This window comes from Neodiprion fabricii, chromosome 1, assembly GCF_021155785.1.
Source record: "Neodiprion fabricii isolate iyNeoFabr1 chromosome 1, iyNeoFabr1.1, whole genome shotgun sequence".
In the NCBI taxonomy this organism is placed as follows: Eukaryota; Metazoa; Arthropoda; class Insecta; order Hymenoptera; family Diprionidae; genus Neodiprion; species Neodiprion fabricii.
In genome coordinates, this window is record NC_060239.1 from 15219923 (window position 1) to 15236390 (window position 16468).

General features: G+C 40.8%; 1 protein-coding gene across 2 annotated transcripts in view; it reads left to right on the forward strand.

Annotated features, from left to right (window-relative positions):
* Positions 1-16468, forward strand: part of LOC124188024 (arylsulfatase J) — an 850127-nt gene that overhangs the window by 253222 nt on the left and 580437 nt on the right. Inside the window, exon 3 of one of the 2 annotated variants that reach the window (XM_046580288.1) lies at positions 7709-7921. The exons of the other annotated variant lie outside the window; for it this stretch is intronic. Within the exon in view, the coding sequence (XP_046436244.1) occupies positions 7709-7921 (213 nt within the window). The remainder of the gene's footprint in view (positions 1-7708; positions 7922-16468) is intronic. 2 annotated transcript variants of the gene reach the window in all.

A 16468-nucleotide genomic window follows, 5' to 3' on the forward strand; every position in this document is an offset into this window, starting at 1 on the left:
CCCTCCTCGCGCAGTATCAGCTCCAACTTCTCGGTGACGACGCGCTGCACATCGTCCAGAAAGGCGTCCAAATTTTTATGACGGAGATTTGTGATAACCCCCGTTCTGATTCGGCTGGCAAAAGCGCTATCCACGTCGTCCCATTGTACACCCGCAGGAGTATCGATATTTCCACCCGTCACCACTGTGCGCTGCTGCAACTGCTTGATCTTCGTCACCCAAGGTTGCAGGAGTGCGATCGTATGTCGGATCCGTATTTTCGCACCAACGGTTGTTCCTCGTTGCATGGAAATATCGCGCAGAACTTGGATATTCGCAATTCCAATATCAGCCCAATGATTGATGACGGCGTCATTCTCTTCTCCGGCTGGTTGCTCTCTCAGCAAATTGTACGTCCTCTCTATCTGCTACGCAAGTCCCATATACGCTTCGACTGCCATGACTTTGACGTTGATATAAGCTGAACTTTGTATAACTTTTTTGACTTGCACGTATCGTGTAAGACTGATGAGTCTGCATCGGATGCGTTGATCTTATATGTTTATAGGCCGATAGATCGCAAGAATTTTGGAACGATGCGCACTGCTTTATGCGCATATCGGAGGGTAAAATGACGTCAGAGATGCGGCGCGCACTGCGTTCTGCGCATCCCGGAGGGAAAAATGACGTCAGAGATGCGGTGCGCACTGCGTTCTGCGCATCTCGGAGGGAAAAATGACGTCAGAGACGACTGGATCCCCCCTTTATCCGACCCGCCATCCCTAAATTTTTGGGTTTTATTGCCCTCCCGACTCTGCAGAGATGATGAAATTCATGTAAAAAATGACGCAAAAGACGGCTGGGGTCCGCAGTCCCCGCCCCCACCATCCCTCAATTTTTGCGGTTTATCTGCCAATTTGAAGTCACCCAGTTCCGCAGCTGCATCTTGCCTCAAAGCGTGTTGGAATAGGTTTTCACCCCCTCCCCCTCCCCCTCTCCACGAATCCACCGTCGCCTAATGTAGTTTTTGAGTTTTATGAGTCATTAAGCAGCGTGGGCCATGTGGTGTGAAAAATCGGTCAACGAAAAGCAGGTAGCGAACAGTGTTTGGTGTAAGAAAAATCTTATCTTGCCCGCTCTTCACCGCATGGTATGTGTACACACAGTTTTGGGTTTTACGACCCTTTATAGCGAACAAGTCCGAGCCTGCACATCCCCCGCCATTCTCTATGATATGTATGTTCGGTTTCAAATGAGCTACTATAACAAAGAAGCTGGGCCTTTGCTATCGAGGCGTGAATTCACAAACCAAGCTCCCCTCATCGTCATCGATTGCTCCAAGCAGAACGAAACATTGAAAACTGGGGACCTGTGGACATTCGATTGGAATTTGACTATAGCACTACGTTCCCACCACACACTTCTGCCTACTACATGATTTTGCATGATCGCATTGTTGAATATAATCCGATCAGTGGTACTGTTAAAAAATTGGTATAAGTCAATTTTGGAATAACAATATGTTTAATTATTATGGATATTGAAAATAATATGTATAATTTTACTCGTTAAAATTTAGAATAAGATAATTGAGAATAGAATAAGAAAACTAAATGTCATTGGTGTTAAATAAAAAAATTGTTAAAAGCATTCAAAACGCCATTTTAAACCTTCCTTCAGGGGTCATTTCCTGGAATTTTTTCAATAGATCTCGCGGGTTCTTACTCTATCCGATTTATGTGCGGTTTTCCGGCGCCAAACAAGTCTCGACAGGAATTATTTTTTGTGTGTAAGTGTGTGTGTGTGTGTGTCAAATCCTATGGAAATAGCCACCAAAAATGACCGGGGGGGGGGGGGGGGGGGGTGAGAGAGAGCGCTGCGAGTCGGGGGGGGGGGGGGGGGGGGGAGCTAGGGGTGAGCTAGGGGGGATAGCCGCCATCTTTGAGTTAGAACCGGCACATATACACCACTATTTACCAGATATTTCTTCTGACTTTTGAAACTCCCGGCCGGATGAAGGTGATCACATATACACAATATAAATCATGTTTCCACCAAATAAATAATTACTAAACGAATACCTAAGGTACCTTCTCTATTTTCACATTGAACCGGTTAGCACTCTGAAGCACAACGGCCGAAAAGCGGAATAACACGCACCACCTACAGTGCCATGATCGCTCGCATATGCCTGTGATTGGTCGACTCTGCGTGTAAGTGACTGATGGTGATGCGACATTGTACACCGAATAGTTTGTGTCACGGCCGACCATATGAAATTACACATCGCGCATAGTCTACCAGCCAGTCAGCGTTAATATTTCTTTGCAAAGTGAGCAACTAATTTGGTAAAGCGTGGTGCAAGAACAAAGCAGATAAGTAATCAGTGAAAGTCCTAATGGTTAACTTACAGAGACACACTTTTTGAGACCTCAATGTTACCAATGAAGCTAGCTTTTTTCAATATCGTTATTGGAGATACGACCTCGTCGCATATGGAATGGAGTTTTGAAATATCTTAGTTCTAGGATAGAATTGAAGTTCTGCATGGTTTTTTCTATTCTATATTCTAGTAGTTTAGGAAATAATATGTAGGTCATATTCATACTATACGCATATTTCCGGACGCAGAAATAAACCGAGATTCTTTACACGATTCATCATCGTTGAGGCTTACATCGAATGAAGACGTTTAGCAACGTATATGTGATAGAGCTGGAACATTTGTCATAAAATGTAACAGTTTTATATCCTCTCGCAGAAACATGCCTGGGATCATTTGAATGAGTACGAAATTCATCGTGCAGCGTAGCCCGCTTTGCGCGCTTGGCTTCCTTATCGGCAGCAGTGCTCAAATTACGGGATTATATGCACTTTATATGCACTCTCGCCGAGCCCGGCGAGAGGCCGTGAGAGCAGTCCCAATACTGCTTCCCGGCGTAACGCACGCCTAATTTTGCTTATACATAAATTTAATATAACGTTGACGCCCGCACTCACCATTGTTGTTATCAATTATAACGCAATTCTCTGTTTTAAATAAACGTATGAATATATATATAATCGTTGCGTAATATTCGCAAGACAAATTTGGCGATCCTGCCAGGATCCGGTTTAAACCAACAAACGCGGCGCGCGTATCAAACGGCCGGATCATAGTGACGAACTTTGGAAGTGAGTGCATAAGCCCAATAAATTTACGCGCGGACCTTCGGCTACGCGTTCATAAGTAATTGTTATGAATTGCACCTAGCAAGGAATAGAGTGAAAGGCCGCCTTGCGTAGACAATCAAGGACTGTGTGTAGACCGCTTGATAATCAGGGACTGAGGGTAGACCGCCTGATTCTACACTGGACAATTGCCATAGTGAACTTGTGTATTTATTGGAAAGGAAGCAAATATAAAATTCTGCACTCCTTAGATACAATAAACTTCGCGTTTAAACCATCTAAGTGGAGTGACGTAAGAAGAAGGACACTCAGACTCGAACCGCTCTTATATTCTCACCCCGGTGCCTGTCGGAGACTCCAGGACATCGAAGCCTCGTACCGACATCTATAACGATATTCGAGTGTGATGCTGCACACCTCAATTTGGCTACTCCTAGCGTAAGTATGAGCATTTTGCTACTTACACGAGTCACCATAAACGTATCAAAGAAAAATCGTGATTGAAACTGAAAATTTGATGGTCAAACTTGAATCATTCGAATGAATGAAGTCAAAGCTTGACTCAAGGTGAATTTGAAAATAAAATCACCATGGAAGTGAACGAAAACAACAGCCGGAGATCGGCAGTACCTCCAACTATTGCTGAGACTGCAGAAAATGGACAATCCGTCACTTCTGAATCCCGGTTTGAAGAGAGATTTTGGGATTTGACAAACCAAATGACTCAACTTGTGAATAGGCTACAAGAAGCCACCGAAAGTGATGATTTAACTGCAATGGGCAGATACCGTCTTGGTCTAGAGCAATTAAACGGAGAGAGGTTGACTGCGCGTCAACTTGCTCACCGCGAAGATTTGCCTATAAAAGAGGTTACCCGTTTTATTCAATTGAGAAATCAAGAACGCCGTGAACACGACTTCATTCGTCGAAATAATGTAGAAATAAATCGAAACTCCGGAACAGTTCCGCGTCCCGAAGACATGCTTGAAAGCGTCACCAACCAAATGTTTCAGGAAATGCAACAACCGAATAACCAATTAACCGAAGAAAATCGTTAAGAGGAAGCTCTTACAAATAGTAATACTAATCGAGAAGCAATCAATAACTATTATCGCTCAACAACTAGCGATGATCTGAATGTTTCCAATATTTTGAGACCGCCCGGAAACCATACCGGAGCGATACCGCGCGTCTCGTTGAATCAGAGGTGGAAGGTCCTACTCAGATAGCTCCCACGTTACTTGGCATTATACGGGCTCGCTCAAAACCGATTGCTGCCACCGACACCGCACATCAATGAGGTGGGCTCCCCAGCCAATTCAGACTCGGACCATCAAGGTATAAATGCGATGCCAATACCGATCCTTCACCAAAATCGCTTATTAGAAAACGACCGATTCTCCACCGCGCAAGCCAATGTAAACCATGATATCTTGTCGGATACGGATTCGACACTGCAACGCGTTCTCGAAGAAAGCCGACATTTATGACGGATGCCGAACGTACGCCTTACACCAAGGCCTAGTCCACAGTGGCCTATTGGTCCGACGGATTACGAAATCCCACGAGGTACTGGTAGCAATACCCGTGGTAACGTTCCGCGTCGTCGTCTAGAACAGCAAGAAGAGGACGAACTTCGAAGAGCCTTGGAAATGTCTGCTACTTTACCACATCGTCGTCCGGACACTGTGACGTTCAGTATGACCCAGTTGCTGAGTGATCCCGAAGCTTGACGCCAACAGCAAGAGATAATGAGGAACATTGAGGAACTCGCTCAAAGAAACCAAACGAGAATTCAACTACCGGCAACTGCACCACCCCGAGACGTGCTTCCCCCTCGGAATCCAAGAGACCCAGGCCCGTATGCACGAACGGAAGCTTACTTGAACGATGTCAGCCTACGCCCCGATGCTGCCGGAAGATACTCCGGAGAACCAAATCGCCCAGCAGACGAGCCCTACGCGATCCAAGATTTCCTACCCGCGTTTCAAGCCATCAAGATGATTGATTGCAGACTGGAAGGGAAAGCAGGCGAAGACGTACACGCTTGGATCATGCAAGTAAAAGCCGCCGATATGGTAGTTATGCCAACCCAAGGTTTCCCGTTTTTGAGCATGGTAATCAGTTTGAAGACGGAAGGAGCTCTTCAGAAGACCATCAACCAGAGGAGACCTCGTAAAATCCCAACTTTACTCGAAGTCATAAGATCAGCCGTCATTGTCGAGAAAAGTGCCACCACATTGGGAATGGAGCTTGGCAGAACAGGCCAAAAGGGCGACACTGTGGACGCCTACAATCTCAAATTCAATCAGATCTACCAAGATCTCGTAGCTGCTTTCTCGAATCAACAACCACGAGCGAAAATCGATCCTAATCTTCGAGACCTCGAAAATAGAGTGTGCCAGTACTATATGTACGGACTCAATCCGAGGATATTCCATCAAGTCAAAAACCGTCAGTACTTCAATTTACTAGAAGCCCAGAAGGCCGCGAAAGAAGCCGAAGGCGAGAAATTGAATTTCCGCAAGCATCAACAACAGCTGATTAACAGTAACGACACAGCCTCGAAACCCACGTTTTGGAACAAGTCCCAAATTTACGGGCCAGGCAGCGCATCAGATACGCGAAGATTCCAGGTACAACAAAGAACCTCGACGAACTCGCCAAGGTCAACTCCTCGACCACCAGCGTCTGTCCACCACCACGATGAAGCGGAACAAGATGAAGATAAAGAACTCCAGAGATGTGAATGCCACACCTGTAACACACATCGGACCGCCCATGAACAATAAGCAGTATGTCATAACTGCGGAACCAAAGGACACTACAGCCGGAACTGTTACGCTCCGCGCCGACCACAGAACGACCAACGCTGTATTACTAACGGCAGTAAGCGAGACGCAAATTTTCGAAACGCCAGCCTCAAAGACAAACCGCCCAACGACTAAGTCAATTGCACGTCAGAGGCACTCCAGTCAGAGGAAGAGGAAATAGAGGGACAAGAGGACGAACTAGAGGACGAGTGCCAACAGGCGTCCGTGTATGTTCAGTTTCACAGGGGCTACTACAGTGCGCTATAATAAAATTTGGAGGAACAAAGCAAGGAGTAGCCCTTATGGTCGATACAGGTGCATCTATAAACCTCATGAAACGAAAGGTTATTTATCCATCCGATGAACAAATTTGTCCAATTATCAAACGCAAAATTTCCTTTAAGACTGGCAAAGCGCTAAATTCCGCGAATGAAATTGCTGTACCAACTCACATGGGACCAAAGGACGAATTCGTCATTATACTAGACGATTATCTGCCTGACGAAGAAGATGGAATTATGGGAAACCCGTTTATGAGGAGGCGAGATTTCCAGTTAAATGCCTCGACGCTCACACTAAAAAATAAGATACACCACCTTAATAGCGACCAAAAAATTCGATTTAAACCAAATTCGGTAAACAAAATTGCCATCGATACCGACGAAAAGAATCTCGATCTCATGTTACGCATGGTCTATAAAGACGGAATGCCTATGGAAAATATCCCGGTGCAGATTGTGCACACGAACAATCATGGTTCGGCTTATGGAATCATCACCACCGCTGAAGACGAAGATATCGAGCTCGGACTGGAGAACGTCCAAGTCCACCGAGTAAAGAGCATGTCAACCCCGGGTGTATGGCAACGACCATGTGATGAAAGAGAGCAGGCGCTCCAACATACTGTCGACTTAAATCACCTACCGGAGGAGTACCAGAAAGAAATTTGGAGTATTCTTCAGAATTTCAGCGATATCTTTGTCTCACAGGAGGAAGACATGGTCAATGGAACTTCAATGACTGAACATCGCATCGAGTTGTCAGATCCTCAACGCATTGTAAATGTGAAAAGTTTCCGTGCTCCACAGCTGCACCAGCAGGTTGTAAAAGAGGGAGTAGAGAGAATGTCGAAACAAGGAATAATAACGGAATCCGAGTCGCCATACAACTCGCCAGTTTGGGTTGTACCCAAAAAACCGAAAGAATCCTACGAGAAATCAGAAGCCGCAGAGACGCGCCTTTGTCTTCGTCGGGGGATGTGATAGAGCTGGAACATTTGTCATAAAATGTAACAGTTTTATATCTTCTCGTAGGAACGCACGCCTAATTTTGCTTATACATGAATTCAATATAACGTTAACCCCCGCACTCACCATTGTTGTTATCAATTATAACGCAATTCTCTGTTTTGAATAAACGTATGAATATACATATAATCGTTGCGTAATATTCGCATGACATATACAACACGTACGTTAGACATTTCGAAAAATTCGTGTATTATACGCATTTTTTTTATGGTGAAAGCTAGGTTTAAAAAACGTGTATGGAATACTAGTGGATGGATTCACTTTTGTTTTTTATACGTACACCATTTATTCACAATTCTTTCGTGCAATAAACGTGTTTTTTACTATGTTGTTTTTATTGGATTCCGCACGTTTGACAGGCTCCGAAATTGAGCTTTTAATGCACGTATTTTAACGAGTAAATTTGATTTTCAATTCGTTTGTGATGATTCAAAGGTACTCTTTGGTGCTGAGCCCAGAGGTCTGCCACTGAATCAGAAGTTACTTCCCCAGTACCTTGAAGAATTGGGCTATGCAAATCACATAGTTGGGAAGTGGCACTTGGGCTGCTACAAGAAAAAATATACGCCAACTTTCAGAGGCTTTCATAGTCATACAGGTTACTGGACAGGCCATCAAGATTATAACGATCATACAGCTATGGAGGATGTGAGTATATGTCATAGTTTTAATATACTGTAACGGACAGCTGTTCGAGAACGCAATATATCAACAATGCCCGTAACATACACAAATCACGACAACAACTGTAACGGACAGCTGATCGAGACCAGCATCGACATCGACAGTGACCTACATAAACCCAAAATAATAAACAAAGACGACGGACGATGACCAACGCATACCAGGACGATGACCCATAGCAGGACACACGAATAGGGAAATGACGTCAACAAGATAACCTGACCACAGCCCTGGAAGAGTATAAAACTGGAGGACCACGAAGAGCGAGTACCAGTTGATCGGCAAAGCGCCAAGCTGCGTCATGTTGAAACGAAACGTTACTCGTCCAGAGAACATTATCGAATTTAGCTTTAAGTTTAAGGAGAGGAACCTCAAGCAAAGCGTTTAGTTCCAATGTGAGATAGATATTATTTATTAGAGTCCACGATAGCCCGGGACTGCTAAAGAGAGTTAGGAAAGATATAAAACGTTTGGACTGTAAGGACCGTCTTAGAAGCAGAACCGATAAATTTTGATTATTATTATTATTTCTTTATTTTTATTTGATAATTTTGTTCTCTATTGTTAATTTTATAAACCAGATCGCCGACCTCGGTCAATATCAAATGTATTCGTGTTATCGCTATTAAAGCAGTTTTAAATTCTGAATATGCACTCGTCTGTCTCGTTGTCAAACATATGTTTCTAACATGAAGTTGCACCTTGAAGAGGGGAAGGGAAGTAAACCAACAGCCAGCCAAGGTAATCTCTGATCTGGAGGATTGGAAGTGTTTGGGATCAGTAAACCACAACAGAAATAGACAGGCGACTCTGTTTATTCGGAGTTCGCAATTAAAAGGGAGTACTGGTGAGCCCGTATCTCCGAATAGGTGACATACGCCTCTCTTACTTGTCTCCAGCTGAAAGCAACGGCCGAACAAGCCCTTATCTTTCCGAAGGAAGCAACGGGCGGAGGTGCCTGTTCACATATCAAGGCGGCTTTGGTGATACCTAAGTCCGTATAGTTCGACTGTTCAGGGTTTTTGGGTTTGATAAGCTGATCCTGCTTTTAACCCATCAGAGGGGCATCATTATAAACATACTTTTTCATTATAAAGTGACAAAGAACGCACAATAACGGGTTTATCTCATAGGCTCTGGCCCAAGATAATCCGCACTCGTTACAATACAGTAGAGCCTCTTTTATCTGAGCCTGCTTCATCCAAGTTTGCAATAATTTGAGCACTACTCTCAACACCTACGTTCATCGCAATTTAAAGTTCTGTCCGTTTTTACTCAAAATACAATGTCATTCCGTCAGGATTTTGTTTGTTTTACTGCAATAATCATGTCTGATTAGGTGAATTTTATGATATACTCTACAAAAATTTTATTCAAGTATGGTCGCTCCGCAAAATGTAGGTAACTTCACACAGGCATACGCCGCGTGCGTAAGGCTCGGTTTACGGAGGACAGGTTGCCACTGTTGCTTCTAATCGATTTATGAGAACCAGTACAGCTTGAAAAGAAATCAAAAAAACTTTATATTATGTTGAGCACTACGTCAGGGTCAGACCTATCTGAAAGAAATCATCGGGGACGAATTCGGAAAAATAACAATTTTTTCAAAATTTATAGTTCATTGTTTGCGTGAAACGCTTTTCGCTCCATGCATCGAGTAGGCAGCGCCACTGGTGGCAGTTGTGAACAACCGTTGCACGTTCGTGACGCCGCACAGTGGTCCAAAAGCCCGAATTCCTGGTCAAAACTAATAACTCAAATATTTCTCAGTGAAAATTGCTAGTATTACCATACCTATAGTTGTTTGGCTTGCTGGTTTCGAAAATGAACGCAAAAATGCGAAATTCAAAATGGCGGCCCCGAAATGGCGGATATTTTTCACGAAAAATGGTACGAATTTTTAGAAATTCATAGTGCGAATGTTTTTTGGGTCGCTGATTCCGAAAAAAAAAACAAAAATGCAAAATTCAAAATGGCGGACGTTAAATGGCGGATGTTTTTCGCGAAAAATGATACCAATTCGCTGAAATTCATACTAGTAATGTTTTTGGGGTCGCCGATTCCGAAAACGAATGCAAAAATGCGAAATTCAAAATGGTGGCCCCGAAATGGCGGATATTTTTTACAAAAAATGGTACGAATTTTTAGAAATTCATAGTACGAATGTCTTTTGGGTCACTGATTCCGAAAAAAAAAACCAAAATGCAAAATTAAAAATGGCGGACGTTAAATGGCGGATGTTCTTCGTGAAAAATGATACCAATTCGCTGAAATTCATTCTAGTAATGTTTTTGGGGTCACCGATTCCAAGAACGAATGTAAAAATGCGAAATTAAAAATGGTGGACAGAAAATGGCGGGAATATTTCGTGAAAAATGGTACAACTTTGTTAAAGGTGATATTTTGTAAATTAATTTCTTTAATTCATACAGTCTTTTTTCTTATAAAACAAAATAACATAATTTTTAAAGATACATACTAATCGCTATCTGAATTCTCATCATCGACGTCGTTTCGATGAATGACGTTGTCTGCGTCGCCCCGCTACACTAATCCTACGAGGCGGGCCACGAGGCTCCGACCGAGTCGACAAAACACTGCTTCAAAGAATGCGTATTTTTGACCAATGGAGCAAAAACGAGCAGGCGATGCCAACGGTTTCACATTCTCTATACTTTTTTACACTAGGAATCGTTGAGATCTCCGCAGGATCTCCGGGGATCATAACTAATTCTCTACAGATAGTGATGCAATTCAATGAAATAGGTTATTTTGCAGCACTCGTATTGCATCATTAATATCATCGCCATAAATTCCGAAACTTGGTTCATTCACAAAATTTATATAATTCACTTACCTTGAGGAATAATATCCATTTTGGTTGACTCGATTTTGATGAAAATTGAAAAAACTACAGCCTTTTTTTTCGCGCGCTCGAAAGCGTGCACACACCACAGTCCCGCGCGAGTCTCAACAATGGTCACTTTCGAGGGCTTACCACAGGCCATGGAATGAATATGAACATCTGCCCTTTTGGATTTCAAAGCTCTAATGCTATCTATTGACAAATATGTGAAGCTTTACCTTGGATGATAACTTTCGGTTTTGGGGGTTTTGGCCAAGAATTCGGGCTTTCGGACCACTGTGCGCCGGCCGTTGCCTTCATTTGTATGGGAAGTTGTCAAATAAAATAGCGAATGTTTGAATAAGAAAAAAACGTGGATCGTGTCAAGTTTATGAATAACAAAAAACGAAGCTGAGACTTTTACGTACAATGGTAAGTACCTCTTTTACTTTCCAAGTGCCGTGTACTTATCTTTTTTTCGTATTGAAAGTTAATCGCTTGCATAACCTCAACATGTCTATGTAATTGTCTACAGACATGAATATATGCATACGGACGGATTTCAGGCAGTAACACATTCGATAGATTTCAATCCAGCAACAATAAAAAAAGGTTCCGGCCTCATCACAACGCACGTAGTTCAAGTGGAAGAATGTTTTTTCAACGAAATACGGTCAACCGTGATAAGATGTAATGTAATCCGTCAGACTTCCGTTACTTGACCTCCGTACAAGGTCGAAATGGAGGTAAAATATTTTTAGAAAATCTCTGATTTATTAAAAACAATAGTGGTATTTGAAAATTTGATAACCAATGTTGTTGTTATGTACTTATGTATTCACATCTAATTAATTAATATGAATTGATGTTTGGGAGCGTATTTTTTAATACGCCATCTATTCTCCAGCGATTATAAACATTCATTTCTTTTCTAGATTGACGGTACTGGTGCTGGGGGAAAATGTAAGCATATTTGCGCTTCAACATGCTACATCAATACCGATCGACCTGCATCACAAACTAGCTTAGACCAAAAATGGGGAAGGCCTTCACGGAATCAACTTGGAAAAGAAATATAGGCGAAAGGAATTATCGTCACGGAACACTTTAAGGCTGAAAGCGTCCTGAACCCAGTAAATTGTCTTCCGTATGATGCGCAATTATCCGATGTAACGCACTCTTGTTGGCTCAATTTAATCTTAGCTGCTCAAGAGCGTCTGAAAGACGGTACGCGTGATGAAAGCTTGAAAACAACGAAAGTAACTCAATTGACTTCATTTAATAATAAGCTATCTTGGGAAACCTGCATTTTGAACTTAATGATATGAGCAAAAGGGAGTAAATTATACCTTCAAGAATCCCACTTTTCAAGCATTTCAGCGAAATGTTTTTATGAAAAATATATTCAATTGAGCGAACAAGAAATAATCGAACTGTGCATTAAAACTGTAAGTCAAAGCGAGTGCTTTGATTGGTTTAAAACTAGAAAGCTCAGAATAACTGCAAGTAGTAAAGCCCACGCAATTAAAACACGGACAAAACGCGATCTTGAAAAAATAATAGACACATTTTTAAATATCGTTCACACTAAATCATTTGCCGCCACCCAATATGGCCAAAAAATGGAGAAAATCGCCCGAAAGCAATATGAAACATTACTGAATGTTCAGGTTTTCACCATTGGTACAGTTTTTCTACAAGCTCAGCCATGGTTAAGTGCGTCTCTTGACGGAGTCGTGATAGAAGATGGATGTATAACGAAATTAGTAGAGATCAAGTGTCCTCATTCGTGTTAAAAAGTACCTGTTTGCGATGAACTCTTGGAAACTTTCAACGTCCCATATTTAGTTGATTCAAATAATAATGTAGATTTGAAATCAACGCATCAGTATTATACGCAGCTCAGTGTCAAATGCAAATGTATGTAACAGGATTGTCACAGTGTGATTTATTTGTGTAGTCACCAAAGGGAAGCTGCTTTATCACTCTCCCACGAGATGATTCATTTTTAAAACATCTGATATCCAAATTCCATGCATTTCACTTCGATCACTACTTACAAGCTTTGTGTGAAAGCGATAATGAAAATATCGTCCCCAATTAGCTTAATTTATCATCGTAAGGCTATGAATGTTGTGGAGCCAAAGAAAAACGTTATGCGACAAAAAAATGTTCCTAACCATTTTATTAATGCAACAAGTCTGCAACTGTGATACGATTGAGCAGAACATTGTGACTCGGTTATCCGATGTTTTATTTAAAATTGTAATTTGACATCGAAATGAACATGTGAAATGAAATAGGAGAACCAGCTTGGTACAAAGAATATTTTCGCAGTTTATTTGATAACACCTGTTTCTTTTTATTTATACATATTTTTACAATTCTTGCTGGAATTAAACACCTTTGACAGCTGCTATGTAAGGAATTTTCAGACGACATTTTATTTTTGGACACTTTCTTCATCGTCACTCGTTTTTAAAATCGCAGACTGCAAATTTACCAAAACACAACACATCAAAACTATATCGTCACAATGCGGTAGCATACTTAAAGACAATTTGTCGAATATTCTATGTATTCGAATTCTTTGAATAATCCGCTCGATATGAATTCTGTGCAGAGATACTTTATACGTTTCAGCAACTTCTTGAGCGGAAAAATTATCATTATGAAGGAACGGTGGCATTACAAGTAATCTTCCTTTGCCACTTGCCTCTGATGCTGTTTTTACCGCTGGAAAGCCCTTGTCAGCTAACACTACATCGCCCGGTTCAAGCAATTCTAAAAATCCACTTCCACTTCCAAAAATCCATTTGCGCATCAGTTGTTCTTTCGCTATGATATTTGCAGATTAATGAAATGTAACGGTCAGGTGTACATCCGACTAAAACTTTTACTGTGAAACCCTTTTTATATTGAGAATATAAGTGAACGCGATGTTCTACTGTAGAAGGTTGTTCAGCTTTGAACTCTGTGCAATCAATAATAACACGACAGTTTTCGTAATTTTCTTTAAAATCCGTAGGCATTGTCGACTGAACGACTTCTTTAGAGAGCCAAATCACGAAATTTTTACACAAATTTGCTAATTGATGCAATACAGAAAAAAAAATTCTAGAAACCGTGGTTCTATGTAGCTTGAAAAGAACACTCTATGCTGCCAACGTTAGCCCACATTTTATTTTCATGAAAAAAACAATAGCTTCTCTCTCGATGGTGTCCTTAAATCGTTAAATATTTTTGGATTATTCGATCGGTTTTGCTCCAAAACTTGCAATAATAAATTGAAAGTGTCAAATGTCACACTAGCAAGATCGAGTAACTCTTCATTGTTTGTGATACAAAAAAAATCCATTAAACCCAGAATCACATCTTAATTGCAGAATTTTACGTTCGTTATCTGAACCGACAGACACATCTCTGAGTGAGTTAGAAGGTCGTGACTGTATTGGTTGTATGATTAAAATTTCGTTGGTTTCGACAGTTAGTGATGACAAGATGCAGTTCATAGAGAATGATGTCTTTATTACGACGCTTCGATAGGACCCCGCCTGCCATCATCAGGTTTCTTAAAATATTGAAAAAAAAAAATATATATATATATATATTTTATATCAATTTATGTATAATATAATATATATAAATATATATATATATATATATATAAATTTTACAGATGTAAATTCAACAATTAACATTTTCAATTACAATTATCATACATAAATGCCTCTAATTAATTATTATTGTTAGGTTGTCATAAGCACCTTCTGAAACACCATGTAAGCAACAATTAGTAAGCTAAGGAATGTCTAAAAATGTGAGTGTGTAATATTTTATTATCTTATGACAACCTAACAATAATAATTGTTTAGAGGCATTTATGTATATTAATTGTAATTGGAAGTATTGATTGTTAAATTTATGTCTGTGAAATTTATATATATTGTAACCAATTTTTATGAGGTTAAGGGTAAAACGATAAAAACGAGATAATTGATTACCCTACGGCGCAGTCACTAACCTGAATAATTAGATAGAGAGAGAGGTAATAAGAGAGAAAGATACGAGTGTTGGGCGCCAGACGCACATGCGTCAAAAATAGATAATTAGACAAAGAGATAAAGGTAGAGGTAAAGGTAATAGATAAAGGTAAGGTCAGGTTCTCCGACGGTTTTGCACAGTTCGCTCAGATAGACAAGATAATGGTAGAGGGGCGGAGTCGAATCCAATAGATAAAATAAGAAACAGGTGAAGCAGGAATAATATCAAATATATTAAGTAAGAAGCGATAGGTTTAATAACAAGCAAGTAGCTGAAGAGATTGAGATACAATTACGATAAATGCAATAATTAACAATATTTACAGCCAGAGAAAGGTTAAGCGAGAGAGTTGACAAATAACGGAACGTTTTCCGAATAAGCGGGAAATATGCGCAAGCTCGCGATACTAAAGGTTATGATTAACACGGTTTTATGATAGATAGGCAGAACAGAAAAAGATATACGGTACTTAAATTAAGAAGTAAGCAAATAAACCATAAAATATGAGAAGCCATTATAAACACATGCGAAATACAACAATTGTAATAGTTATCACATTACCAGAATGATCAGAAATAGGCAGACAGGGAATTATGAATTACAAGGTAAATTCAAGCGACAGGTCAAGTAGAAAATTATCATAAAATATAGGTACTAACAGATAATACGTAGACTCTAGTTTGCGGTAAGTGCGAGAGAAAGAGAGATAATATTCGGTACGATAAAAGGTAATTCAAGATAAGGCAAATAATATTCAAGATAATTGATATGCAACGTACGGCGAACCAAATAGACTGGGGACAACTACGATCAGCGATATTAGCGAAGAAAATAACGAAAAAGATGTTATGCTATACGGCACAATACTCAAATGTCAAATGAACGACGAGCGGGACCGCGCAGTGATGTAAGATCGCTCCCGCGGTACACTCACTAAGATACGATACTCAACGGTGATAGGTAAAGAGACAGATATAAACTAATCAGAGAAAATATAACAAAATAGCAGTGCTCAATAGCTAAGATAAAAATTGATCTTTCAACGGAACGCGCTGCTAGACAGCGATATTAGATATTCGAATATTCCAGAAGAGAAAGATAACAAAATAAAGCGATAGTCACTACAATGCGTAAGTAATAGTCAACCAGTCACGAAGTTACTTGCAATAAGACAGAGAAAGGGACAAGATAAGAGATAAGAGAGAATAAGGTACGAGCCCAGGTGGCTCAAGCAGACCAACTGCAAGATAAAGAGAGAAAGAGATAAAAGCAAAGGTACGATATATTGCAAGTAATCTCGTGGCTTCACAAAATAGAAAAGGAACCTCACTTACGTAAAAGAAGATCTAACAGGTGCTAGAGAATGCGATACGATAGCGGTACGACGACTTGCGTAGCGATAACAGGAACACGTTTACAATTAACGAAAGCTGAAGGTAGGATTAACAATGGCACATCGGCTATTAACGAAACTGGAAGTAGAGCTAACTAAAAGCACGTCTGCTATTTGCGATAACTGAATGTAGAGTGACGAGATGAGCGATGATCCTGATTTTCGTCGAGCTGCTGTCACGTGATTCTTCCTCAAATTTGCGGTATTCTAATTGGACCAGCAGGTCGCG